Source organism: Rattus norvegicus, chromosome 7 (genome assembly GCF_036323735.1).
Source record: "Rattus norvegicus strain BN/NHsdMcwi chromosome 7, GRCr8, whole genome shotgun sequence".
Lineage (NCBI taxonomy): Eukaryota > Metazoa > Chordata > Mammalia > Rodentia > Muridae > Rattus > Rattus norvegicus.
The window spans coordinates 24,751,435-24,777,625 of record NC_086025.1 but is presented as its reverse complement, the minus strand read 5'-3'; the positions used below and the strand labels follow the sequence as shown (position 1 = coordinate 24,777,625).

General features: G+C 39.4%; 3 protein-coding genes across 8 annotated transcripts in view; 1 reads left to right on the top strand and 2 right to left on the bottom strand.

The window, feature by feature from the left end:
• Positions 1-23,746, top strand: part of Chpt1 (choline phosphotransferase 1) — a 48,650-nt gene extending 24,904 nt beyond the window's left edge. For 2 of the 4 annotated variants that reach the window (NR_172095.1, NM_001394326.1), the window contains exon 9: positions 1,958-5,178. Coding sequence is in view for 3 of the 4 variants with exons in the window: in NM_001394326.1 (NP_001381255.1) it covers positions 1,958-2,002 (45 nt within the window). In the remaining variant the exon portion in view is untranslated. Of the gene's footprint in view, positions 1-1,957; positions 5,179-23,406 lie in introns of those variants that run through there. The other 2 variants (XM_039079436.2, XM_006241230.4) reach the window with 1 other exon arrangement.
• Sycp3 (synaptonemal complex protein 3) lies at positions 1,693-16,150 on the bottom strand. Of its 2 annotated transcripts, none has more exons than NM_013041.2 (9): positions 16,038-16,150; positions 12,381-12,523; positions 11,761-11,824; positions 11,268-11,302; positions 8,832-8,949; positions 7,693-7,792; positions 5,051-5,149; positions 2,162-2,266; positions 1,693-2,037 (listed from the first exon to the last, which is right to left on the bottom strand). In NM_013041.2, exons 1-9 carry the CDS (start codon positions 16,091-16,093, stop codon positions 1,984-1,986), a joined length of 774 nt encoding a protein of 257 aa, NP_037173.1. In that variant the 5' UTR covers positions 16,094-16,150; the 3' UTR covers positions 1,693-1,983. The 2 variants fall into 2 exon arrangements, with proteins under 2 accessions (NP_037173.1, XP_063119100.1); XM_063263030.1 differs by having other exon boundaries at positions 15,900-16,098.
• Positions 22,805-26,191, bottom strand: part of Gnptab (N-acetylglucosamine-1-phosphate transferase subunits alpha and beta) — a 66,899-nt gene continuing 63,512 nt past the window's right edge. For both annotated transcript variants that reach the window (NM_001427158.1, XM_039080079.2), the window contains one exon: positions 22,805-24,349. In NM_001427158.1, the coding sequence (NP_001414087.1) occupies positions 24,272-24,349 (78 nt within the window). In that variant the 3' untranslated portion in view covers positions 22,805-24,271. The remainder of the gene's footprint in view (positions 24,350-26,191) is intronic.

Here is a 26,191-nt window from a genome sequence, read left to right as displayed (position 1 = left end):
TATTTGTATGTACTAACCATTGTTCAAAAGAGGTATGCTAGTTATAGACATACTTTAGTATACTATCTACAACTTAAAGCAGTAGTTGTGGGATTCTGTTGTACTAATTCAGTGGGACATTAATCTTTAAGGATAATTTGTACCTTAAACAGTCCAAGTAAAAAATTTGTTTCCATGGGGGAAAAAATGAACCTTAAGTACAAAAAGGAAGACAATTTGATAGGAAATTGGTAATTTGGAAAAAATGGCAAAAAAGGTGTAAAGGGGGAAAAAAACCAAGTGTCAGTATTCAACACTAGGTACATCAGGTGCAGATTTTTTTATTATCAGTTGAAAACACTTAAGATTTTTTATAAATACAATTATCTTAACACTCTTCAGACCTTATGACCGATACGACTATTTCTAATTTCATACAAAATTTCCATAGGCTATATACCATATAATGAAAGAATTAGACAAATAGAGTAAACATATTTTAAGTATTCCAAGCAAGAAAAGATTTGAAAAAGTGTATGTTTCTCAAAAGGTAAAAAATATGTGAATACAGAGAAAATGCTCTGAAGTATTTACTTTGCATCTCTAACTCCTGGGTAAGATTCTCAAAGATCTTAAAAGTGTCAATGATACTTAAGGTTTATATTTCATGTTGCAGACATAGCTAAGTGGAAGAGTAAATGCTTAGCATGGGTGAGACCTTGGCTTGATCTACTAGCAACACCCACTCCACCCACCCCAGATAAAAAGGAATTAAAGAATTGAACTGTCCTTTTAATGTCAAAGCTAATGGTAGAAAGGTAATTTCTTCCTAGACAATATAAAGTCTATTATATAGACTTGTTTAAAATCTTTAAAAGGTGGGTTATAGAACAAAATTTTAAAAGATAGTTTTCCTTCTAATGGATATGTTTTATTCTGAATGATTCTTTGAATGCAGTTTCAGCAAAACTAGAAAGCTCAAATGACTTCAAAGAAATGTTGAAACAACTCAACATGTATGAAATTGTTTTATAAATTTCTCTGTATAAATGCCTATTTTTAAAATTAAAAACAGTTCAAGTTTAGAAATGAATGTGAAATCAAGCTTCAGGATATTTACTGAACATTAACAATGGAAAAGATACATAGGAAATTCATATTTGAAGACAGATATGAAGTACTTAAATCATAAATAACTTCAGCTGTGTTCGTGATACTGCTCTTAATTATTACTAGGGGCATTTGTCATTTAAGTATAGACTAGGCAACTAAATGGTATCTTGATGAACTTGCAGAAATGAAATACTCATAAATCTATGTATTAAAACCAATATTTAGAAATCTTTTCAGGTGTTTTATTTTAGCATTTATAATTTATTCCAAGACATGAGCTTAAGTTCTTTTAATAAACTATATAGTAGATTATCTTATAATTGGCAATTTATTATTTTAGTAAACATAAAGAGTATACACAAAACAGATTCTCTAGGGTTTTTTTCCTTAAAGGATAACAGTGTAAGCCAAGAGTGGTGGCATGCATTGTTCCTGCTACTTGGGAGGCTGAAGTATAAAGATCTCGTTTGAGACTAATCTGGGAAAGAGTTAGACTCTTAATCTTAGAAATAAACAAAAAAAACCCCAAAAAAACCAGAACCATTTATATTTGGAACTTTGTACCTTGGGACTATTAAAAGATACACTGAAACCAAAAGGTAAATTTAAATCATCTTTATTGACACAATAGTGGAGAGAACAACTATTCAAACAAACAAACAAACAAACAAACAAACAAACAAACCCCAGAAAGCTTGATACATTGGAATAGCTGCTACTTACACAGTTACTTAGATTTATTTAGAAGTTGACAGGAACAAAAACCTTCCACTTAAACAAGCTAATGACTTCCGATGTTATAGTTTAAACTAATTACTAAAGGCATGCCTCTTAGCTAATGTTTTAATTGTATCATATTACATAGGTTCAAGTTCTTTCTTCAAAGACTCATCAGAATAACATGGATTGAAGAGACTTTCGAACATTTGCCATCTCTTGCTGCTGCTGTTTCATGAAAGGAGATATGAAACATGTTTAATTTTTAGTTAAATGTTATAACATTTTCAGCAAATAAAACTTTTAAGTGCCTCCATTAATACATATCTTTGCAATTTAAAATAGAACTTACAGTTTCCATCATAACTTTTTTTTGCAACATAGCCATTTCTTTTTTAAGTTCACTTTGTGTGCCAGTAAATAGATTATCATTGTTCTTCTCCACATCCTCCAAACTCTAAAACACAAAAGGTCACTTTAGTTATAAACTAACTTTTAACCAGAGGTACTAAATTGTAAAATCTTCAAAAGTAAAACTATTTTCATTATTCAGAAAGCACTCATTATTTATCCCAACATTCTAAGTAACTCACATAGACTAAATTTCTCAGTATAAACAAGTAAATATATCACACGTTAATCAAATACAGTTAAAGTACAACAGTAATATCGTTGCACAAAACAATAGTTTAATGAACTAAGTAAGGTCAAGGTGATTAAAAAAGAAAATGGGGAAGGGAACGAAACAAGATGGGAGAAATGCAAATTTGAGGCTAGTTTGGGCAATGTAGGATCTTGTCTTAAAAGAATAAGAAAATAAAATCTAAAAAGACTACAAGGTCTATCAGTATATACAATTTTAAAAATTTCTAAGTTTCTTCAGACATCTGGTATAATCTACTTATTGTGATTAAAAGTGTGACTTAAATTCACAAAAGCAAAAAAACATCTATAGTATAAAGTCAAGTTATAAAAATTATTAGATATTTTAAATTTTTATTACAGTTTCATTCTCTTAGTGAATGTAGTGTAGTGTGTATATGTGTGAGTTACACATATATAAGCCTTTATAGAGAGAGGACAACTTGTGGATACTAGGTTCTCTCCTTCTGGCATATGGGTCCCATAGATTGAACTCTGACCTAGTATTTTGCTTTTCAAGACAAAGTCTCATCCCAATACAGGCAAGGCTCACCTCAAACTCCCTAATCCCATCTCAAGCTTAGAGGAATGTGCCATAACACTTAGCTAAAAAGTTTTAAAACATTTAGTACTCATTCACAAAATATATTATATCCTATTGCCTATTATGTAGAAAATACTATTTTGTGGAGAACTAAAATAAAAAAATGAGTGTTTTCTTTTTTTCCAATCAGAAAAATATGTAAACAACATAATTTTATAAGAATGGAAATGCAACTTCTGTAGCTATCTAGTGGGATATATGAATAATTCCTGTTTAGTTAACAAAAAGTATACTATTTCATTAATTAAAAGGGAACTTAAAATATTCTAGAGGAATAGTTACCAAAGTATGGAAATACGTAAGTCTGTGGATTCAGAGAAAGCAATTATGTAGATAATTTGGAGTAATGTACATGTATAGTTTATATAACTAAAAATGTACAAGGGACAACAACTACAGGTACATTTTCAGGAAGGAGATGTTTTATTAAGATTATAGGGCAGAGTCAAAGAATAGACTGAAGAAAAGAGAAATCAGTTAAAAGAGTTTTCATAGGACAAAATGTGATGAGAAAGTGAAATAGTACAAGCAAAGAGTGAACAAATGTACTAAATTGCAGAAATTAAAGAAATGAACCACTGTAGAAGTATGAATCCTAGAATTTGAGAACAAAATAAAAGATAAACAGGATATAGAGAGCAGGGCTTTAATCCCAGCCCTCAAGAGGCAGAAGCAGAGGCAGAGGCAGGCAGATCTATAAGTTCAAGGACAGCCTGATCTACAGAGTAAGTTCCAGGACTGCCAGGACTACACAGAGAAACCTTCTCAAAAAATAAATAACGAAAACCCAGATATGGAGGAGTTAAAATTTTACTGAAGTTTCTACCAAAATAGTAACATTTAGTGATAATATTAGAAGAAATCTTTAAGTTCATCCTCAAGTCCTACCAATTAAATTGTTCTTAAGGGACACTAGAGCAAGTTGATAAGGTCTCTTGGAAATACTTTAAAAATTAACTTTTATGTTCGTATTTATCTTTAAAACTACTTACTATTAGGGAATGGTTTTCTAGTATGTGTATAGGTCAAGAGATAATTCTTAATTTAGAAAGTTTTAATCCTCAACTGTGTTAAATTTTGGGATAACTCCTCTCATATATAAGTTGGTATATATAGTCATTGTGGTTATTGGAATAATTTTAAAAGCTAATATGCTAGACAAGACCTATAATACATTTGAAAATAAGGGAATAATTCCAGTAGATTCTTCCTATTGAAAATACACTAGGAGTATGTGGATAAAAGGACTGCGGAAATAACCTTAATATATACATATACATATATACATACATTTACATATCATACACACACACATATATTTATATAGAGAGAGTGTCTTACTATTTTCAGTGAAACAGCACAATGGCTAAAAAGTGTTATTTAATAAAGTATGGACTTAATGTATAAGAACTTTTTAAGGTAAAACTCCTACTTTGACATTTCCTGTCTTGAATAATCTTCACAGGACCACAGGACATTGGAATTTTACAGACATATTTATCACTTTGGTCACAAACAATACAAAATAAAAGAAATTTTAAAAATTAAAACATATTTCCCATAAATTTGCAAAAAATACTTAAATTATGTGTTATAAGAATATATGTTAGGGGCAAGAGATGGCTCAGTGGTTAAGAATACTTGTTCTTATAAAGGATTTAGGTTTGATTTCCAGCACCTACATGGCAGGTCCTAACCATCTGTAATGTTAAAGGATCTACTACCCTTTGCTGACTTCTGTGGGCAGTAGGCATGTACATGGTATACAGACATACATATAAAAAACACTCATATACAATATTAAAAAAGAATATGTTAGCTGGATGTTGACACCAGCACTTGGAAAGAAAAGGTAAAAGAATCTCTGTGAGTTTGAAGCCAGCCTACTCTACACAGCAAGTTCCAGGCCAGCCAGGCAATATAATGAGCCTTGTTTCAAACAAAAACAAAGGAGATACACAATAAAACAAAAACATGTTACTATGTATAACTCACCTTTATGAACTGCTCATGTAGCTGTTTGATTGCTTTCATTCTCTGGCTCTGAACAATTCTAGTCTGCTGAAAAATCTTTTGCTGTTGTCGAAAAAGATTCTATAAACATTAAAAAAATGTAATAATGACTTGGTAAAAGTATTTTTGTTATTGTAGGATTCGTGCATGGTAGGCAAACACCTAGCTCTGAGCTCTATCACAGTCATTATTAAATTCATCAAGTAATTCCATATTAAATGTAAAGGTATAGTTTAAGATTAATAACTAGTATTTTAACTATTATGACTAGGTTTAAAGTATTTTTCACCACTGACATGCACTATAATAATCCTATCAAGTCAAAGAGTATACATTTAAAAAAAGTTTTGTGTGCCTGAGTATAAGGGTGTTGGATCCCCTGAAACTGGAGTTACAGGCAATTATGAGCTGTCATTTGAGTGCAGAGAACCAAACCCAGGTCATCTATAAAACCAGTAAGAACTTCCTATATGAACCATTGCTCCAGCCCCAAACTTCTTTTTTGAGTCTAGGTTCCACTGTGTTGTGCAGCCTTACTTGGAACTTAGAACTTTTCCTATCTCAGCCTCCTAAGTAGCTGGCATTTAGGAATACCATTGTAAAAGAGTGAATAGGAAATCTCAGTTTTCAAGGTTTAAGACAAAGTCTAAGCTGACCTCAAATTTATTATGGAGTCAAAAATGGCCTTGAAGTGTTAGGTTCCTCTGCCTCTATCTCTCAAATGTAAGGTGGTGAAAAGTGAAAACACACTTGGTTTATGTAATGCTGGGGATCAAGCTCAAAGCTTTGTGCATGCTAGAGTCTACCAACTGATATCAATCCCTAGCCCCAAGACTATCTTATTCTTAGTAATTTCGATGAATTACACAGATGTTTTCTGAATGTTTGTCTTTTAGTATTTTATGTAGTAACAAAAATATATTAATTGTATATTAACATTAACTATTTTGAGACCCTTTAAGTACTTAAGTCCCTTAAAACTCAATTTAGGTATTCATTAGTCATACCCAAACTAGAGGAAACTGAATCATAATAATAAATTACCTGTTGTTTCACAGTTAACTATTATTCAAGCAGAATTTGATTCCAAATGTTCCTATAACCAGGCTCTAATCACTGTACATATGGTTTCTCTAGCATAGTGTTTATTCAACCACGGCCTGCCTCTGGCTAACTCTTTAGTACTATGGTATAATTCAATCTTAGCTCAGGACTAAAACTGCATCCTTCCTTTTACTGCAGTTCCCATATTAAGTTGCACAACAGTCCTTTGCATATACACTTTGTTGCCTCCTGACTGTCGACATTTACTTAGCTAAATCCCTATCTTGTAAAACTCAACTCTAGTTACTGTACATTATTATTCTTCACTATATGATGATCCTACTAAATCAAACAGAATCCAAAGAAAACAGTCTTTCATTATCATATATATCTACCACCATCTATAATCTATTTGTATTCATACTCATATACTCTATTTCCTCTTGTTCCTAAGGATAATTATACTCATTTCAACTTCATGTCTTTTCCATTCTTAAGAATTTAGCAATTTCCCCCCTTCTGTTACTATTAAATTTCTCTCTGTAGCCAGACCTGGAGCTGCAGGTATAACCCCTAGCTCCTCTCAAGGTGGAAAGAGAAGGCTGCAAGTTGAAATTCTACCTACTATAGGACTAGTCCTGGTATCTTGAGTTGAAAATAAAAGGTAAAAAAGAGGGCTAAGAACAGGTGTAGTTTTGCAGGCTTAGGTTTAATCTGCAATACCAGAAATTTTTCTTCTTAATTCCTGTCAGCACATTAACATGCCCTTGGGAGGCAAAGACAGGTGGAGCTCTATGAGTTCAAGGTCAGCCAGGACTACAAAGTGAGACCCTTTCTTTAAACAGATTGAGTGGGGTTACCTTCCATCATCAGTGGAGATAGAAAAATAATACAATCTGGCTAATTTAGAGTAAACTATATTCTTGTGGGGACTATAGCTCAATGATAGCATGTTTTAGTAGGCTGCACAAAGCATCTAGATTCAGTCCCTAGCACTCGGGGTTGGGGTTGAGGGTAGTCTTGGTGGTGGAAGGGAGCAAGGAAGTACAAGTGAGCCATGTTATGTCTACATTGATTGATTGGCTAGGAATGAGCAAATGATCCACACTAGATTAATGATGTTCCGCCACATGAATTTCCTGCCAAAGATATTCAGAAAGATCATCCCAGTCTATGCAGTCACTAAATCTGTAGTAAGTCTAGGACTGGGAGAATTAACAGTACATTAAAAGTTCATGGAGACCTAGTAGCAGAGCCCAAATGACACTATAATGAGCAAACCTTCCCTACCCCCATTCAACTGCATTATGTCTAAAGCTAATCTATCTCCAAATTTATATAAACTAACAAGTTTCTGTTACTTAAAACTGCAAGGGTATCAGTTGATAGCCTTAAGATTATTTATTTTAAGGATATTAATATTGTATGTGCCTATACTTTTGGCAGTAGTAAAACATATATCTGACGATAGGAAATAAAACTTGTCTTAGTTCTATGGGCATAATATAAGGCTAGGTTCTTTACTTCTGCTTGAGGCTTAGTTATAATAGAGTAATTATAAAGTCAATTGTGATACTAACAGTTAGTTTTTCTCCTTGTTCCTCAAATTTCTGCATATCCAGTTCCCACTGCTGCAACACACTCAAAAATTGCTGAGAATATTCATTGTTAAGCTTCTGTCTGTAAAAAACAACGAATCCTGTCAAATTTCATACTAGTGTGAAAAGAACATTCAAAAGAAATTTAATTCATATATCTTATGCTGTAAAAAGGAAACAATAGTTTAAATACTTTGATCAGAAAATTTTAAAACATGTTGATTTCAGTATTTTTTCTTAACAGATGTCTTCTCACATGCTTTAGCTCTTGAAACTAAGGAAATTTTATTTTATATTTTCCAGAAAAATTTACTTTTAATTTCCAAGGAATTTTTCATTTTTCCTACTGAATATATAGTTCTGATAAGTAAATGATTTCACTTAGGTTGCCTCCCCCATTTTGACATGGTAAAGATTTTTAGTACAAAGGAATAGTCAAGTTGACTAAAATATATAAATTACTTATGATATAAAACTTGAGTTTTTCTATATTTTCACAGATATCAAACAGTACTTTCTATGACATTTACTCCTTTTTAAAAAATATTTCTTTTTTTAAGATTTACCTATTTAGAGGGCTGGGGATTTAGCTCAGTGGTAGAGCGCTTGCCTAGCAAGCGCAAGGCCCTGGGTTCGGTCCCCAGCTCCGAATAAAAGAATAAAAAAAAAAAAGATTTACCTATTTATGTATATGAGTACACTGTAGCTGTGTTCAGACACACCAGAAGAGGGCCTCAGATCCCATTACAGATGGTTGTGAGCTACCATGTGGTTGCTGGGAATTGAACTCAGGACCTCTGAAAGATGTCAGTGCTCTTAACCGCTGAGCCATCTCTCCTGCCTGACACATACTTCTTGTATTCAAGTAATATATTTCCACAATGAAAATAGGTTAATAACCTCCCCGTTATTTAAAAGGAGGAAAAAAGCAATCTCCACTGACTTCTAAGAAACATCTTAATTCTATGAAGGCATGAGGCTATAGGATTACTTGATTAGAAAAAAAAAAGCCAAGCATTTTTCATAGAGACACTAATAAGCAGGTGATACTTATTTTCTGTAGGTATTTGCACCAGGACATACTAAGAAATGATAAAGATATAGTTCTTTAAAATCCTTACATTTCCTCTTGTTGTGTTTTCCAAATTTGTTCAATTTTCTGGTTACTGGCTTTGAAAGAAGCTTTGGTATACATTTCTATTCTTTTCTTCTTGGCCAGAAGAGCTTTGTTGATGTCAGCTATATTGAAAATAAACATTGAAATTTAATATTGAAGAAAACTATTTTGTTCTACATGATCAAATAATATAAGTATGGGTTTGTTTAATAATATCAAGGAGATTTAAAATTAAATTTAGGGACCAAGAAGTTCAGCAAGAGAAAAAAAAATTGTGCTGGTCATGGTAGAACATGCCTTTAATCCCAGCACTTAGAAGGCAGAACTCTGTAGGTGGACCTTTGTGAATTTTAGGCCAGCCTGGTCTACATAGTGAGTTCCAGGCCAGTCAGGAAACATAAATACTCACTGTCACAAATACAAACAAACAAACAAACACTTGCCATAGCCTGCAGTCTAAATTTCATCCCAGGAATACATGGTGGAAGGGGCAAATCAAGCCTTGAAAGATATCATCTTTCACAGTGGAAGAGGAGAGACAATTCCCAAAAGTGTCCTCTGACCTGCACAGATGTGCTATCACACATGTAGACCCACACTCACACATATACATCACACACAAATGATAAAATCTGGATTAAAACAGTTTAATTTAAAAACACCAACATGTGCTTTGAAAAATGCTTTGTATTTTAAAACAGAATTTTCAGACTAGGAAAGCTTAGGCAGTAAAATCTATGCAAATATTACAAAATCCAAAAATGGCTGAATTCTAAAACACTGGTCTTAGAAATTTTGGAATAAGAACTACATAAACGACCCAAACTTATCTTAATTCTTATTTTTATACCTGAGTTAAAATTTAAGGGTGATAAAAATGAACAAAACAAAGATCAAGGCCAGACTTATGAACAAACAGTAATAAAGGCTAAATATTTATAAATTTATAGCATATTCCCCCACTTGACAGGCCACACTTGGTATATCTAAAACTCTAGAGCTCATTATCATTAATGCTGAATTTAAAAAAAGATTATTAATAAAAATTTTAAAGTTAATATTATTAAAATTTTTATAAAAGAAATCTTAGTGAAATATCTAAATAATGCATCTAGGAATACTTTGTAATATTTTAATGGAAAACTTTTCTTTTAGTTTTTGTTGTTTTGTTGAAATGAGGTTTCATGGCATAGCCCTGTCTGGTCTGGAACTCACCATGGAGATTAGGCCAACATCAAATTCAGAGACCCTCTTGCTTCTGTTATCCAAGAGCTGGGTATTTGCTACCAAGCCCAGTTCACTGTGATTTGTATAGAACATTTTCATCACTAATAATTATGGCAGTTTATTAAAAATTTAATACCTCAATATTTGCTATGCATATATCTTACAATAAAAGTTACCTTTTAGTGGCTATGATGTAATGTAACTATAATACATATCTTGTATTTTCAGGATTTATAGTAATTTTATAAAAAAAATATTGTTACTACCAAATAGAGCAGTTAATGATTGTTACTACCAAATAAAGACTTAATGATATGAATAATTCTTATAGAAACAATTGTTCTTTAAAAAAAAGTATTTGGGGGCTGGTGAGATGGTAAAGGTGCTTGCAGCAAATTAAGTATGATCCCCAGGATCCATCCATATGGAAGGGGAAGACTCCAGTAAGTTGTTGTCTGCCCTCCACTTATGCACCATGGCATGCTGCCCACCTCCCTCTTGAAATGTTAAAAACAAAAAGTGTATATTCTCCTAAACTAGTCAAGGTGACTGTCCCTGTAATCCTAGCACCCACAAGTCTGAAGAAATACTCTGTTTAAGGTCAGCCTAGACTACCTAGTAAGTTCCTGTTTCAAAAAGAAGCAAATAAGCAGAGTCTCCTAATTAAACTCATATAAAAACAGTATTTAACACTTAAGCTCTTTGGCTCTGGTTATAAATCTTTTACTGGCTAAAGTTGTCTTTTTACTTTCAATTACATGAATTTACTACTATAAAAATAATAATAGTTCTTTTTAATTGTTGTTTGGTTTTTTGAGGCAGGGTCCTCTGTGCAGCCCTGGCTGTCTGGACACACTTTATAGATCAGGTTGGCCTTGAATTCAGAGATCTGCCTGCCTCTGCCTCCCAAATGCTGGGATTAAAGATTTTATATATTATATATAATATATATGTATATATTATTTAATATATATAAATTACTTTTCTGTGAATATAAAGAAGTAAAAAAATACCCTTTCCTCTCTATTTTTCAAAATTCTTAAAGTATCATGTTTATTTTTCATATAAAAAAGGTTAAGAAAGAAAAATCTATGATGCTATATCATAAATATTTATGCAAAACCCTATAAATAAAAACAAGGTATCAAACCTCATTTTCTATGATGCAATTATTACACAGTTTTAAACAATTTTATGTCTCCTAAAAACATACCTCCAAATTTTTCCAGCATATTCTGTACTTCACCTCTGTGAAAAATTAACAATTAAAAAATTAAGACCAAGAGTATAATTCAGTAGTGGAACATTTGCCCAGTGTGCTCAAAAGCCCTAGGTTTCATCTCCAGAACCATTTAAAAATAAAGCAAAAAAAAAAAAATCTTGAGATTCACAATATACTTGTTTTGGGAGAAATACTACATACCAAGTATTTTATATCACTACTTGCTAGATAAACTGAAGTAAATTTTTCTTACTTTACTGAGCAAAGAAAACATCTGTGGGACTTAGTGAAATAGCTCAGTTAAATGTTTGCTCTGCAAGCATGAACACTAGACATTCAACCTCCATTCACAAAGTACTCAGTGTGCATGTGACACCGACACTGACACCAACACACACACACACACACACACACACACACACACACACACACACACACACACACGGACATGCACACTCTCAAGTACTTTTTTGTAACATCTTACCCCACATCTTCAATTATTCCTGCAGATCTTTTCTTTCCATGTTTATCAAATACTTGAGTCTTTTCTATATTGACAAAATAGTGAAATTAAATATGCTATTTTGGTAAATTTTAATGAAATCTATTTTCACTCCTTTCAGGATTTTAACAAATTTTAACAAATTTTAAAAGCAGATAAATATATTTTTTTGGAAAAATTAATTTATATCACAATTCATGACCCATATTTTAGAAGCAAAATTTCAAGTATGGTTATGTACTGTTTACTAACTTGTTGGGACTACAAAGATAAAGAATACTCTTTGAAGTGTTACAACTCTGATACAGAGATAGTGAGATCTGATAAACAAAAAGTATGGGAGCTCAGTTTAAGAGCACTGGCAGCTCTTCCAGAGGTCCTGAGTTCAATTCCCAGCAACCAAATGGTGGCTCAAAAACATCTATAATGAAATCTAATGTCCTCTTCTGACCTGCAGGTGTATATGCAGATAGAGTACTCATAAATAATTAAAAAACCAACAAAGTTATGTGAAAATGCTTTCCTTAATTCAGTTTTAAGTGTAGCAAGTTCAAAATAAATGGACTCTAGAATATTGTTAATACTCAACATTAGATATTTACCATCAACAGCATCTTCTTCTGAACCAGATAGATCTTTATCTTCTTTCTCAAAGTCAAAGGCTTTTTTAGGCTGATCAATCAATGGTGGTTTCCCAGATTTCCCAGAATGCTTTCTTCCACCAGGCACCATCTTTAGATGTTTGCTTGTTTAAAAAACAAAAGACAGCAAAATTCCCAAATCTTTCAAGCTGTTTGAATTCAAAGACATTTAAGTACACTGTTTTTTGGTGGGGGCAGGGGGAAAGGGTGGGGGACACATGTGGAGGGCAGAGGCCAACTTGAAAGAGTCAGTTCTCTTCCACTAACTGGGTCCTTGAGATCAGATTCAAGTCAGGCTTGAGAACAAGCACCTTTACTCACTAGGTCATGTTGCTGGCCTAGTATCTTTTCATTGTACCAAAAGTTAAGTTTATCATTTATCAATTTACAAAGAAGAAAAACACAGTGATAACTTGAACACTGACTCCAAATATGATTCCACCTAGCCATTAGATCTGAATTTGGGGTCTATGCCAGATATTTGATGAATTTTAATTAAGTTTGCATCTCAGAAAAGTAAGATCATGGTTACCAGCAGGATAAAACAAGCATTCCAAAATTTGGTTGTAGTAATATAAATCTACAATATGTAGCCATATAGGTCTAGGACTGAGGATGTAGCTCAGTTATATAATACCTACGTAGGAAACCTTGGGCTCCATCCCCAGCACTGTATAAATGCAGAAAACACACAATGGTTATATTAAGAGTTTCTGGGCAATTGGGCTATAGCATCAAGAGTGTCTTAAGAAAAAAACCAGCACAAGTGGCACACACCAGGCATTCCAGTACTTTAAGAGATTGATGCATGAGGACTACACAGACCAATTCTGACCTTCAAAACAACAACAACAACAACAAAAACAAACACACAAAAAAAACCCCTAGACCTTGGGAAAGTAATGTACCTATAAAATTTCTATAGTATTAAATGAAAAGGGTCTTCTTGCAGTGGGCAGAAAAGGCATACTGGACAACCATAGGTCCCAAACCCACAGTTCTCCCCATAGGTCTCAGTTCCCTCCGTCCTAAGTGTCTTAGCCTCTATCCCCCCCAATGTCTCATTCTTTCAGTCCCCATTCCTTTTTTTTTCTTCTCATCACTCAGTCCCCCAACCCATTATTACTTTCTAGTCCTTCATTCCTTCCAGGCCCTCATTCCAGAGACCTACAGTCTCCATCACCCCAGTCATTCACCCTTATAGCCCATCATTATCTCTATTATGCCACCACCCAAACCTCTAGTCACTCAGTTCTTAATACTTGTCTCCTAACCTCCAAAGGACATCATTTCCTTAGGCCCCAAGAACTTTTTATTTCTTCAGCCCTATAAATTCCCAATCCCAAATTACCCAAGATGCTCATTTCCCCCAGGCCCCTATTCTCAATTCCACAAACACCCAAGCCTCAGTCCTCCATCCATTCAGCCCTTATCCCAGCTTCAGTCTGTCCTCTCATACTATATTCTTTCACCCTTTAATTTACTGAACTCACCGGCCCCCAATCCCTCAACAAGAACTCATTTCCTCAAATCCAGTCCCAATTCTCTCAAAAACACATTTCCTCAGGCTGTAATTCCTCATTCCCACACAACTAATTTTCTCAACCCCAACTCTATAATTGGCCTAACCCACAAGTCCTAATTCTCAAACACTAGTGCTCTCATATATAAGTCCCAAATTTCACCCCAACTCCTAAGTCCCTTAGTCTCTAAACCCTATTTCCCTTACTCCTAAACTAATTCCCTCACCCACTAGCCCTAACTGCCACAGCCCAACCCTTAATTCCCTTACCCCAACCTTATTCATTAATTCTGTCATTCCCAGCTTGATTTTTAATGTTCTCAAACCCAGTCCTTAATCTCATCATAATCCCTAATTCTCTAACCCTAACTACTAGTTCCCGCAGCCTCCAACAACCTAGCCCTGAACTCCTTAATCTCCCAGACTTCAGCCCCTATTTTCCTACCTCTGTACCCCACCCCAATTTCTCACCTGATTTCCACTATTTCTCTCAGCTCCCAAGCTCTCTAATGAAAGCCCCTATTCCCTCACCCCAATGCCAAATACCCTCAGCCCCAGCATACCCAATATCTCTAATTCTCTCAGTGACTCAAACCATCAGCCATATCCCCTAAGCTCCAATTCCCTCACATCAAATACCTAATTCCCTCACCTCAACTCCAAATTGTCTCAGCATCAACCAAAGATTTCCTTAGAACCTAGCCATTAATTTCCTAGGTACTTGGCCCAGATCTCTAATTTCATCAGCGCCCAATCCCTATCTGCTCCCTAGATCTTAAAACATAATTCCATACCAAATTAATTTTTTCAGTGTCTGACCCCTAAATCGCTCTATTTCCTATTTTTAAGTTTCTTCATCTTAACCCCAAATTCCCTGATGCCCTTCCTCCTAGTTGCCTTAGCCTATTACCCCTAAATCTCTAGGCTCCTCCTCCTAATCACCTAGGACACAAGCCCTAATTCCCTAAGCCCCATTTTCTGAATTCTCTCCGCCCCATCCCTTTCCCCAGACCACACCCCCTACTTGCCTAGGTCCCGCCCTTAACTCCTTAGATCCAGCCCTTAATTCCTTCTGCCCCCAACCCCTATTTGCCTAGGCGCTGACCCTAGTTTTCCAACGTCTTTCCTCTGGCTTTCCTTGGCCCTTGACTCCTAGTTCCTGGCCTGGTCCCTAGGCCTGGACCCCTAATTCCCTACCTCAGTTTACTAATTCCCTAAGTCCCAACCACTAATTCCCTCATGCCTGACCCCAAAGCCCTTAGATATGACCCCTAACCCCAGGCCCTGCTTCCTGATTTCCTTAGCTCTTGATTCCTAATTCTCTAGCGGGAGCCCTTAATTCCCTCAGCTCCCAAATCCTGATTTCCTAGGCCCGCCTCCTAATTCCCAAGATTCCACCCCCAGATTCCTTAAACCCTTGACCCCTAATTCCCTATTAACCTCCGTTGGCCCTGACCTTTAGTTCCCTCCGCAGGACCCTAATTCCCTAGGTCCGGACCCCTACTTCCCTCAGCCCTGACCCCTAACTCCCTATCCCCGCCTCCTGGTTTCCTTAGCCGTTGACTCCTAGTTCCCTAGGCCCCAAATCCTAAATCCTAGATCCTGCCTGCTAATTTCCTTAGCCCACGATTCCAATTCCCCAGGCCAGACCCCCAACTCCCTCAGCCCGAACCCCAACTCCCTCAGCCCGACCGCCAACTCCCTCAGCCCAAACCCCAACTCCCTCTGCCGGACCACCAATTCCCTCAGCCCGAACCCCAACTGCCCCGGCCGGACCCCCAACTCCCTAGGCCAGACCCCCAACTTCCCCAGGCTGGACCACCAACTCCCTCAGCCCGACCCCCAACTTCCTCAGCCCGACCCCGAACTTCCCCAGGCCGGACCCCCAACTCCCTCGGCCCGACCCCCAACTCCCTTGGCCTGACCTCCACTCCCCTCAATCCCTGCCTGCTCCCCACCGGCCAAGGTTGGTGACCCGCCTGCCCTCGGCGAGGCGGTCTGGCCTGACACTGCTGTGGCGCCTTCCTCCCTGGCCAGGACTCATCCTCTTCCTGAGGCCCAGGCTGACACTGGCTCTCACTACAGCGTCTCCTTACTTCAGCTGCTCCGGTGAGCAGTCGACTGCTCCGACTTCTCCGCAGCCTCGAAGCATCTGACGAAGCCTAGCCTTTGGGCGGGAGAAAATAAAGCCTGGCCCTGGCCAAGCTCCCTGCTGATTGGTTGAATGCTATGGGTACATACGCTTACGTAGTAGCTCCGCCCCATAGCACGTGCTCTGTGCCTGCTCTCACGTGGTAGCCAACGGCAGGGACACGGTGGGCGGGGGACTTCCGTGACTGACACATCCGGTCTCCCCTGAGAAGCAGCACTTTTCAGCTTTTCATACCTGTCTCTCCCATCCCACCTGACCATGGCCATCTTTGCCCAAGGTTCCTCACTCTCATCTATACCAAAACTAAATTATCCATCTTCTGTTTTCTGATACAGGGTCTCACTCTAACCCAGCCTGGCTTCAAGTACCTGGTAATCTTGCTATAGCTTCCTAAATGTTGGGATTCTAAAAGTAAACCACGACTAATTTACATTTTCTGAGTTTCGATAACACATAGAATGGTCTTTAATATAGCAGCACATCATAGTTTTCTTTGTCTGAGCATCGCAATAATGAAAAATGTTCAACATTTTATAGACTATTTTGCAACTCACTATTTATTATGGCTATAAGAACCACTATTATTATAGATAGCCAGGGCTATCATACAAACTCAGGATTTATGCTAGAGCAGTCACTAGAACTGAGTGTATAAGGTCTTTTATGCTAGCTTTTCATCTCTGATTGTTCTGGGTTCGTTTTCTTATAAAAAATTGTTACTTTGAATGCTAAAAATCATTACAAGTTCCATTAATTTTTAAGTTTTTAAAAATACATTCTAAATATTTTAATGTTAAAATATTTTTAAATATTTTAATGTTTAAAATTTTTAAGAAAAAAGTTACCTTTTCTGTGGTTACTGATGTTTCATAATTTATTAAGAAGTGTGTGCACAGAAACGTGGATGGGGAGGAGGAGGAGTGGAAGGGGAGGGAGAGGGGAAGGGGTATTGGGAGGGGAGGAGGGGGGAACTGCCTTCATAATGTGTAATATATGAGAGAAGAATAAATTTTAAAAAAAAAATAAGTGTGTTCTTCCCTATCAGCTGTGTCATATATCATCTACCTGTTAGCTTTATGTCAAAATTTTTGCTGGAACAAGTGCATAGATCTATTATACAGCTCTGAGGGAAAAGGCAGTCCCCGATGCCAGTGGAACAGCTCTCCTCACTCTGCTTAGGCAGGGGAGGTTTCCCCAGTGCTGGGTTACAGCTCTGCTGAGGAAGGTACCCTGGCAGTGGAGAGCCAAGAAATATCACAAAGCCACACCACACAACAAACCTCACACAAGAGATTTATTGGGAGGGAAAAATCCGGGAAGGTGGCTGCTTCTGCTGTGGTGAGGAAGAGCGGGGAACCGGGCAGAAGGCAGGTTTACCTAGGATTTCATGGGATGGGGGAACTGGGTGGCCTGGAATCGGAGCATTACCTGGCCTGATCTTGGGACAAGCTCTTGGACTGATGGGATTCTGTGACTTGATCTTGAAGCTCAGGGATTAGTGGGGTTTCATGCTCAGGGAATTGGTGGGGTTTTGTTTTCTTTTATGTTGTTTTTGTTTGTTTTTTCTTTGGCCCTGGTCTCAGGCTTGGAGTCAAGTCAGGGTCAGGGTGTGTTTTTCTTGGCCCTTTTACCCTAGATTTATGGAGTATAGTGTGAAAATGTGACACATGTATACAGTACACAATGATCAAATCAAAGTCTGTTTCCCAAAATTCTTGAGTTTACTCTTCCTGTTGTTCAACTGGCAGATTTCCCTAGGTCCCTGCTTGCAAACCACGGTTTTCATTACTCCAACCTTAGCAAACTTTCAGTTTGTGAGACAGCAAGTCTCTCACCTTCTTCCTCCCTAAGACACATTCTATGGATGCTTGACTCTTATTTCCCACATTTTCAACGGGTTTTCCTAGAACCACTCAAAACAAAAACAACTTTACTATTTTCTTTGATGAAGGAAGGGTGTCGCTGATCTATAGACTGAATTAGAAAAAAATTGAGTCTTGCCAGTGCTATGTATTTGTGTGGTTGTGTGTGTGTGTGTGTGTGTGTACCCATGCATGCATTTGTGTGCATAAGTATTCTGGCATGTGTGTACATGTGTAATCTGAAAACCAGCAGTCAATTTTGGGTGTCATTCCTCAGTTTACAGTTATGAAGTAGCAACAAAATAGTTTTATGGCTGGTCACCACAACATGTGGAAGAACTGTATTAGAGGGTGGCAGTGTTAGGAAGGTTGAGAACCACTGCAACCAAATCTTCAGCTAAGTCTGGGCATCTAGCGGCAGGGACTACCCACAGAGGGTAAAGGAGCGGTGGGAAGTCACGTGTGTAGATGCCCAGGCATCGTTTAAAAAGTGGAGGCGTGTCTTAGGGAAGTGACTTTGGAATGGAGATTTTTAGGCTGTCTCTATGACCTCAGGAGTGACACTTGTGAAGACACATGCTTGTGCTGTGAAAGGGCTGAGGAGAGAAGTCTGGAGCCAGATGGGTCATGTGAAGCAGACGTTTTAAAAAAAAAATTCCAACATTCCATGTGCATCTCTTTCTCTTCTGTCCTCTCTCCTCTCTGTATGTGTGTGCGAATTTGGCAATGCTCAGCACTTGTTGGCAGTATCTTTCTAGATGGGCCAAAGTGCCTGGCATTTTATGAATAGTAGTAAGGTACCATACTATGTCACTAAGCCTTCGTTAAAATTCATATGACATATTGTTCGGAGAGGAATAGCCAGACCCTTTCTAAATTGACCATGTTGTGACAGTGTATGTTAAAAAAAAGAAAGAAAAAAACCCCAAAACTATAGCAATTGAATGAATGAATTAGAACTGACAGAAAAGGTTCCTTTTGAGCATAGAGTTGTTATGCACTGTCTGTCTGGACACTGAGAGTCAAGACATGTCCGTATGCTGGCAGTGGAGGGGCAGAAGGAGGCTTAGAGGACCAACCGGACCACCAACCAGTATGTTGAAACGGAGGTTCTCCTGAGAAACTTTGCTATAGGCACTAGACCCTATTTATTTATTTGTTGAATTATTTATTTGTTTGTTTTCGTTTAAATCAGCGGTTCTATTTTTTCCCCAATAATTTGTATTTTTTATTCACTTTATGTCCCAATCACAGTCCCACTCCCTCCTCTCTTCCCAGTCACAACCTTACAAGTCCCTCCTCCCATTAGCTCCTCCCCTTGGGCACCATCCCACTCTGGGACAGCGATCCTCTCCCCCTGAGGACCAACCAGGCAGTCCAGTTAGTGGATGGGGATCCAATGGCAAGGAACAGAGACCAAGACAGCCCCTGCACCACTTGTTAGGGGACCCACATACAGGACAAACTGCTCATCTGCCGCTGATGTGTTGGGGGCCTAGGTTCAGTTTCTGCATGCTCCCTGGTTGGTAGCCCAGTATGAGACCTCATGGGCTCAGGTTAGTTGACTCTGTGGGTCTTCTTGTGGTGTCCTTGACCCCTCCAGCTTCCTCACTTCTATCCCCTACTGTTCCACAAGGCTCCCGAGCTCTGGCTGTGCGTCTCTGCATATGTCTCCATCCGCTGCTGTATGAAGCCTCTGTGGAGACAGTTATGCTAGGCTCCTGTCTGCAAGCATAGCAGAGTATCATTAATAGAGTCAGTTTTGCTGGCAAATGGTATATCACTGAGTATATCATCCTGAGTGAGGTAACCCAGAGCTAGAAAGACATATATGGTACGTACTCACTTATAAGTGGACATTAGCCAAAAAATGGAAGATAGCCATGTTACAATCCACAGGCCCACAGAAACTGGATAATAAGGAGGTCCCGAGGGAAGATGCATGAATTTCACTCAGCAGAGGAAACTAAATAGTCATTGGAGGTAGGTAGAGAGAGGCTAGGAGAGGGGAAGAAGAAGGGAGGAGGGATGATGATCGGGTTTGGGGAGGGGCATAGGAAAGGGCTAGGAGAATCGAAGTTGGTATGTATGGGTGGGGTGGCATCTCTGGGATTAGCTGGAGGCCCAGGGTGGGGGAGGATACAGGGAATCTATGGGGGTGAGCCTAGCTGACTCATAGGGGGATGCAGAGACTAGAGTGGTCACCTCAGGACTTCCGGAGGTGGAGGGACATCGATCTACCCACAAAACCTGCAACTCAAATCTTGCCCACATGATGTGCAGGGATAAAGATGGAGATAGAGAAAGCCTAGCTCCAAAGAAAGAGAACAGAGAGAAGTACCCCAACCTGAGACCCATTGGTGTAAGAGAGCCGACCCCCGATACTATTAGGGATTCCTTGTATTTTAATCCTAACTCCTAACTCTGCCAGTATCTCTAAGAGGCCTGCTGCCAGGATTTTTTGTTTTGTTTGTTTCTGTCTTCTGTCTTAGTTTGGGTTACTATGGCTATGATGAAACACCATTTGACTAAAAGCAAGTTGGGGAGGAAAGGGTTTATTTGGCCTATGCGTTCACATCTATAGTCCTCGAAGAAGAAATCAATACAGGAACTTAGACATGGAGGGAACCTGGAGGCAGGAACTGATGTTCACAGAGGGATGCTGCTTACTGGCTTGCTCCTCCTGGCTTGTCCAGCCTGCTTGGGATACCATGGCTGTCCTGAAACCCTGGTGTTTTGGGACTCCCCGGGCCTGGTGGCAGGCAGAACAGCTGGTCAGTCATTTCAGCTTACTTTTGGGGAGACAAAGGGCCACACGTACTGGGCTCCAGCTTTTGGGAGTTCTCTCTTTCATGCTGCTTTCATACACACACACACACACACACACACACACACACACACACACACACACACACACACACACACAAATACTATGGAGATCAAAGGATGCAGGAGCCGGCTTTCTCATTTCCCTGTGTGGATTCAGGTATCAAACTCAGACCCTGAGACTTGGCAGGAGACAACCCCTTATGCCAAGTCTCCTGTCCTTCAGGTGCATTCTGATGTTACTATAAAGACAATTTTATGTTTTTCTAATCCTTGTGTCTCTTTTTCCTGTGCTAAATCTCTTTGGTTAAATCATCCATCACAGGCCAAAAGAAGACGGAGCCTAGAGCAAGCTAATCGGTATATTCATTCCCAATCAGAACTTTCTATACCGAACCAGAGAGGGATGATGTTTCTGGCCTCTCTGAGGGATGAGTTAGGAGGCAATGCCTTCATTCTGGGGATGGAACTGATACGGAGAGGCAGGGATGGACAGAGCTGAGCAACAGTCCTGGCAGGGTATATTAGTCAGGGGTCTTGAGAGGAAGACCCCTGGTGGAATGAATATACATTAAATGGGGACTTGTTAGATTGGCTTACACCATCTGCTCTGTGTTGAGCTTTGGACTTTTGCTATGTACTGTAATGCTAAATACTGGCTCCCAAGGCCTGGTGGACCCCAGGGATGAGAGAATCTGCACACAATGTGATGCTTTGTGACCTTGCCCCTAAAGTTCAGCTTACAAGGAACCTGAGCTCGTTTCCTGGGACCTGTGTCTCAGGTGGAGAGCCGACCCCTACCATGTGCTTTTCTGACGTCGGAAAGTACGCCGTGGTGTGTATCTGCCTCTCTGTGACACACACACTATAAATACATAAGGTGGCTGTGGCGGCGCACACCTTTGATCCCTGCCTGCACTCAGGAGGCAGGTGGATTTCTGTGGGATTTAATCAGCCATGTCATGTTGCCAAGTGTGGGAACCTTGGTGACATGACCAATTGGGCATTTGAGGAAAAGAATCTGTCCCTTTGTTTCTCCACCTTCTCCCTGTCAGCACAAGGTAATATTTCACTCCTGGGGGTATGGCATTCCCTTACGACTTCTGGAAGATGCACTTCTGTTCTTCATAAATTACCCGTGTTTGCTTCTTATTCTTTGGAGTGGTGGTGGTTTTGAGATAAGGCCTCTTAGTCGCACAGGTTACCTATGTTATACTCACCATGTAGCTCAGGCTGGCCTTGAACTCATGGCCAATCTCTTAGCCTCCTGAACGCAGGGATCACAAACATGTTGTCTTATTTCAGTATCACAGGTTGACCTGAGACACATCCTGACCTTTTATGGAACTGCACTTGAAGGACTTTATAAGCTTTTAAAATGTCTGGCCACGAATCCTGTCCCAACAGCTTGCTGACTCATTAGATAACGATTCTAGGAACGTTTGTGTCTAACTATCCACTCTATTACCAAGCTTCTCACTAGATACAGTCTATGCTCATCCAACTGCAGAAACCTATATTACACCCAAATGTCTGGTATCTATATGTAACTTTTCCAAAATAAGTTCTCAGCTTCTAGATAACACCCAGATGGCCCTTACACTTTTCGACAAATTCCATTTAGACTCTATCCCCGTTCCCATAAAGCAACATTCTCCAGCATGTCATATCTAACCTTTCCTTACAGTACTTCACAGGTTATAGTGTTCATTGCAGAGCCCGAGAGCCTGCACAGACGACCATTCAAGTCCAACAGTAACCCCAGTCTTCAGACTTAAAGCTCAAAGCATAGTGCTGGAGAGATGACTCAGTGGTTACGAGCACTGGCTGTTCTTTAGGATCTGGGTTCAATCCCCAGAGCCTAGATTGTGGCTCCCAACCATTTGTAACTCCAGGTCTAGGGGATATGAAACTCTCTTCTGGTCTCCAAACCCACCAGGCATACATATGGTACGTGAGGGCAAAATCCTCATACATAATTAATAAATACATATTAATAAAAATACCAACAATAAACTCAAAGTATCAATAAATGTGTTTTTTATGAGTCTTCAATTTTTGAAATACACAAAATTTACAGCACAAACACAATATTTACATTTCAAGTTCTCATTAGAAAAATGTGTGCCATTTCAGAGGAATACTACTGAGATCATGATTGAAGATATGGCCAGAATTCATAAAGGACTCATGGAATCATGTCTCCCCAATCTGCATGTAATGGGGGCAAGGCAATGTCAGGCTTTGCTCACCCACATGTTAAAAATGATTCTCCAGCCAGACAACAATGGCCCGGGCGGGGTGTGTTTGTATAGCTGCAAACTAAAGCAGGTTTTCATCTTTGTATTGGGTTGTTTAGCAAAAAAAAAAAAAAAAAAAAAAAAAAAGGCTGGGTGGTGTTGGTCCATATCCCAGCACTCAGGAGGCAGGTGGATTCTAAGTTCAAGGCCAGCCTGGTCTCCAGAGTGAATTACTGAAACAGCCAGGGATACACAGAGAATCCTTGTCTTGAAAAGCAACAAAATAATAAAAATAAATCATCCAAAACAACAAAAAATTTAAGCAAAGAAGACCGTTTGACAAAGATGGATGATGGGTCTCAAGTTATTTACTGTTCTTTTACAGAAGCTGGTTGGCCCCTGCTCAAGCAGGGTGAGCGTTGGACGATATGATGGATTCCCAACTGGACACCACAGTCGTGGGCTGGTGCTGACAGCACTGGTCATTTCTGAAGTGAGGCACTTGTTTGCGTACATACATCTCCACGACATAATTACATCTGGTGAGCAGCCCTGCTACTTGACACCAGCCTATGCAATCAGGCCCGCACAGGCGATCAGTATCCCTGGGGAATGAGTTAAGCAAGCTCAAAGCGTTTTCCACATCGGTCTCAAGCTCTTCAGTAGTTGTTAGCGATTCAAGACCACTTGCATGTTAATAAAATCAATAATTTAGATATGCTCAAGAAGTAATCGCTTTACATTATTTAAATGAGCTCTATACAAACATGTTTTGACATCCTGATTTGTTATTTTCAGAAACGAGAGTGACTAACTTAGTAGCCACTTACTGTTTTAAAAACAGGCAATGGATCAGGGGAGGAGAAAAGCGAGCGGTTATGGTAGATGGCTTTGGAATGCAAAGACGAGGGTCCCTCAGCACCTGCTTTCAAGATGCCCTGACTTCTCAGTCCGCAGTAACTGGGGGAAGAAACCGGCAGCTTGTCAGGGAGGGTTTATCAACAACCTGACAGGTCCGCCAGCAAATCCTTTAAAAGTACAACTGTACAAACTACGATACAAGTTCTTAGTGTGAGAGTCATCCCAGGTCGATGGGCTCTCTTCACAGCGTAGCACGCAGCACACAGTAGGCGTGCTGTCCCTTCTCCCCACGAGGCTGCCTCCGTGGCACATCACAGGGACACCGCAGTGGTGGCGAGGAGGGGGATGTTCACAGATGCTGAGGTAGGTGACTTTCCAATGGAGATCTTCTACACCCGGATCTGGTCTGGACTAGCTTCCTTGTGCGTTCTCCTCCTGGGGAATATCTTCCTCTTCAGAGCAATTATCTACATGATGGAAGGCAGAAACTAAACATTGGGTTTCCGAGTTGGTGGAAGACTGTTAGTGAGGGCAGCTTGTTTTCTGGGACCTGCACGTTCTTGATCACTGACATGGTCTGATACAACAACATCACAAAACATAAGAACAAAACAAAACCAAAACTCCCATCTAGTTTTGTTTCGGGCCATACACAGCCCTCTGCGCGTGCTCGCAGACATGCAAGACTAAACTTACGTTGGCCCACGGTTCATTCTTTGAAGATCTGTAGTGACCAATTTTATATAGCCGTCACTAAGGGTGTTTACTTTCAACATCTCTGTCCAGTTTTGATTTTTTTTTTTAATTGAAAGGAGCTGCCTCTGTTTAATCATTAGGAATAGACTTTTTTTTTTTTGTAAAACAGTTAAAAAAACTATATTAAAATCCTATTGGTGTTTTACTAACAACAGTCATTTGAAAATAGACAATGGTTCGGAATGGGTTAAAATGAAAACCATTAATTTCAGGTGCTGGAGAGACAGACGGCTCGACAATAAGAGTCCTGGCTGGCACAGGACCTGGGTTTGATTTCCAGCACCCATTATCATGGCTCGCTCCCGGTGCAACTCCAGTTCCGGGTAATCTGATGCCCTCTCCTGGCCTCCTCTGGCACTGCACACACATGGTGCATAGAAACACCCACACACGTAGAAATAAACATTAAAAAAAGATTTTAAAGTTCATTTCTGAATGTTGTTTAGAACCTGAATAAATACTTCTTTTCTCAAAGACACAGTTACATGTGCTGTAAGTAAAATGGAAACCCTAACCATTGTCGTAAAGCTGCTATGAGGATTCTTTCCTCTCCCTGTCTATACAACCAGCCTGGTTCCTTCAGAGGTCGAGGCTGGCTGGGCCATTTGAGCGATCCCACTAATGAGCTGAGGGAGGAGCAGTGGTCGCTGGTTGTCTGTGAGGATGGTAAGGGGTAGGGATGGAAGGATGGACACTGATTTGGTAGGAGAGCAAGGCCCTGGAGAAGCATGGAAGGGCCTCTCCCTTCTCCCTGCCTTTCTAGTTCCTTGCTTTCTCCTGGGACAAATGACACAAGAGAAGGCTCAGCCTTCACACCCTTCTCGCTGCTTACAACACTCCCAGTGGCCTGTTTCAGCCAAGTCCCTCTCCTTCATCTTGAAACAGCTGAGAACAGGTTGCTAAGTTTTGTTTTGTGGTGTGGGTGTGTGGGTGTTTTTTTTTTTTTTTTAAGTTTTCTTTTAAGTTTATTTTCCTCCTACAAGAACGTAAGATCAGGAACGTTCTTAAGATGCGCATGAAGGTCCTGGCCTCTCACTCAATCCTGAATTTTACTGTCTGTGTGTTTACATCTTCTTTCCAGTGTGCGTCCTGGGTGTGACAGGCGGCAGCTTTACTCAGCAGCCACCTCCCAGGAAGCTGGGGAGGTGGAGGAGGCAGAGGAGACCGAGGAGCTCCCCCTCTCCACTGCCCCTCCCCAGGCTTGCACCAGTCCTTCCTTCCCTCCCCTTCAATCTTTTCCTTCTCAGTGTTTCACCCTTGCAGCTCAGTGAAGGTTATCACTTTAATATTATCATCACAACTTCCTCCCATTTCTGGGCCCTGGCTGAATGCACGCCCAGGTGGACAGAATCGAGAGGCTGATGGCCGAGGTGGGAGGACAAAAGACAGTTCAAAGGGATGTAGGCAGGGGACTGCTGGTGTGTGTCCAATGACATACAAGACCACAAGCACCCGCGGAGACACTGGCTTCTCTAAGAAGGAAAAGGAAGAAAACTAGTACCAGAGAACAGCTCTAGGCACAATCTGGGTTGGAAAGAGAGCTTCTCAATTAT

Excerpts from the sequence above, each read along its gene's own strand:
- Sycp3 (XM_063263030.1), bottom strand. The coding sequence starts at position 15,985 with ATGAGTCCTGGCCAGGGAGGAAGGCGCCACAGCAGTGTCAGGCCAGAC. Across the intron at positions 11,825-12,380 it reads AGAAGAAGATGCTGTTGATG|AAAAGACTCAAGTATTTGAT; the intron begins GTAAATATCTAA and ends TTGTCAATATAG. Across the intron at positions 2,267-5,050 it reads TACATGAGCAGTTCATAAAG|AGTTTGGAGGATGTGGAGAA; the intron begins GTGAGTTATACA and ends TTTGTGTTTTAG.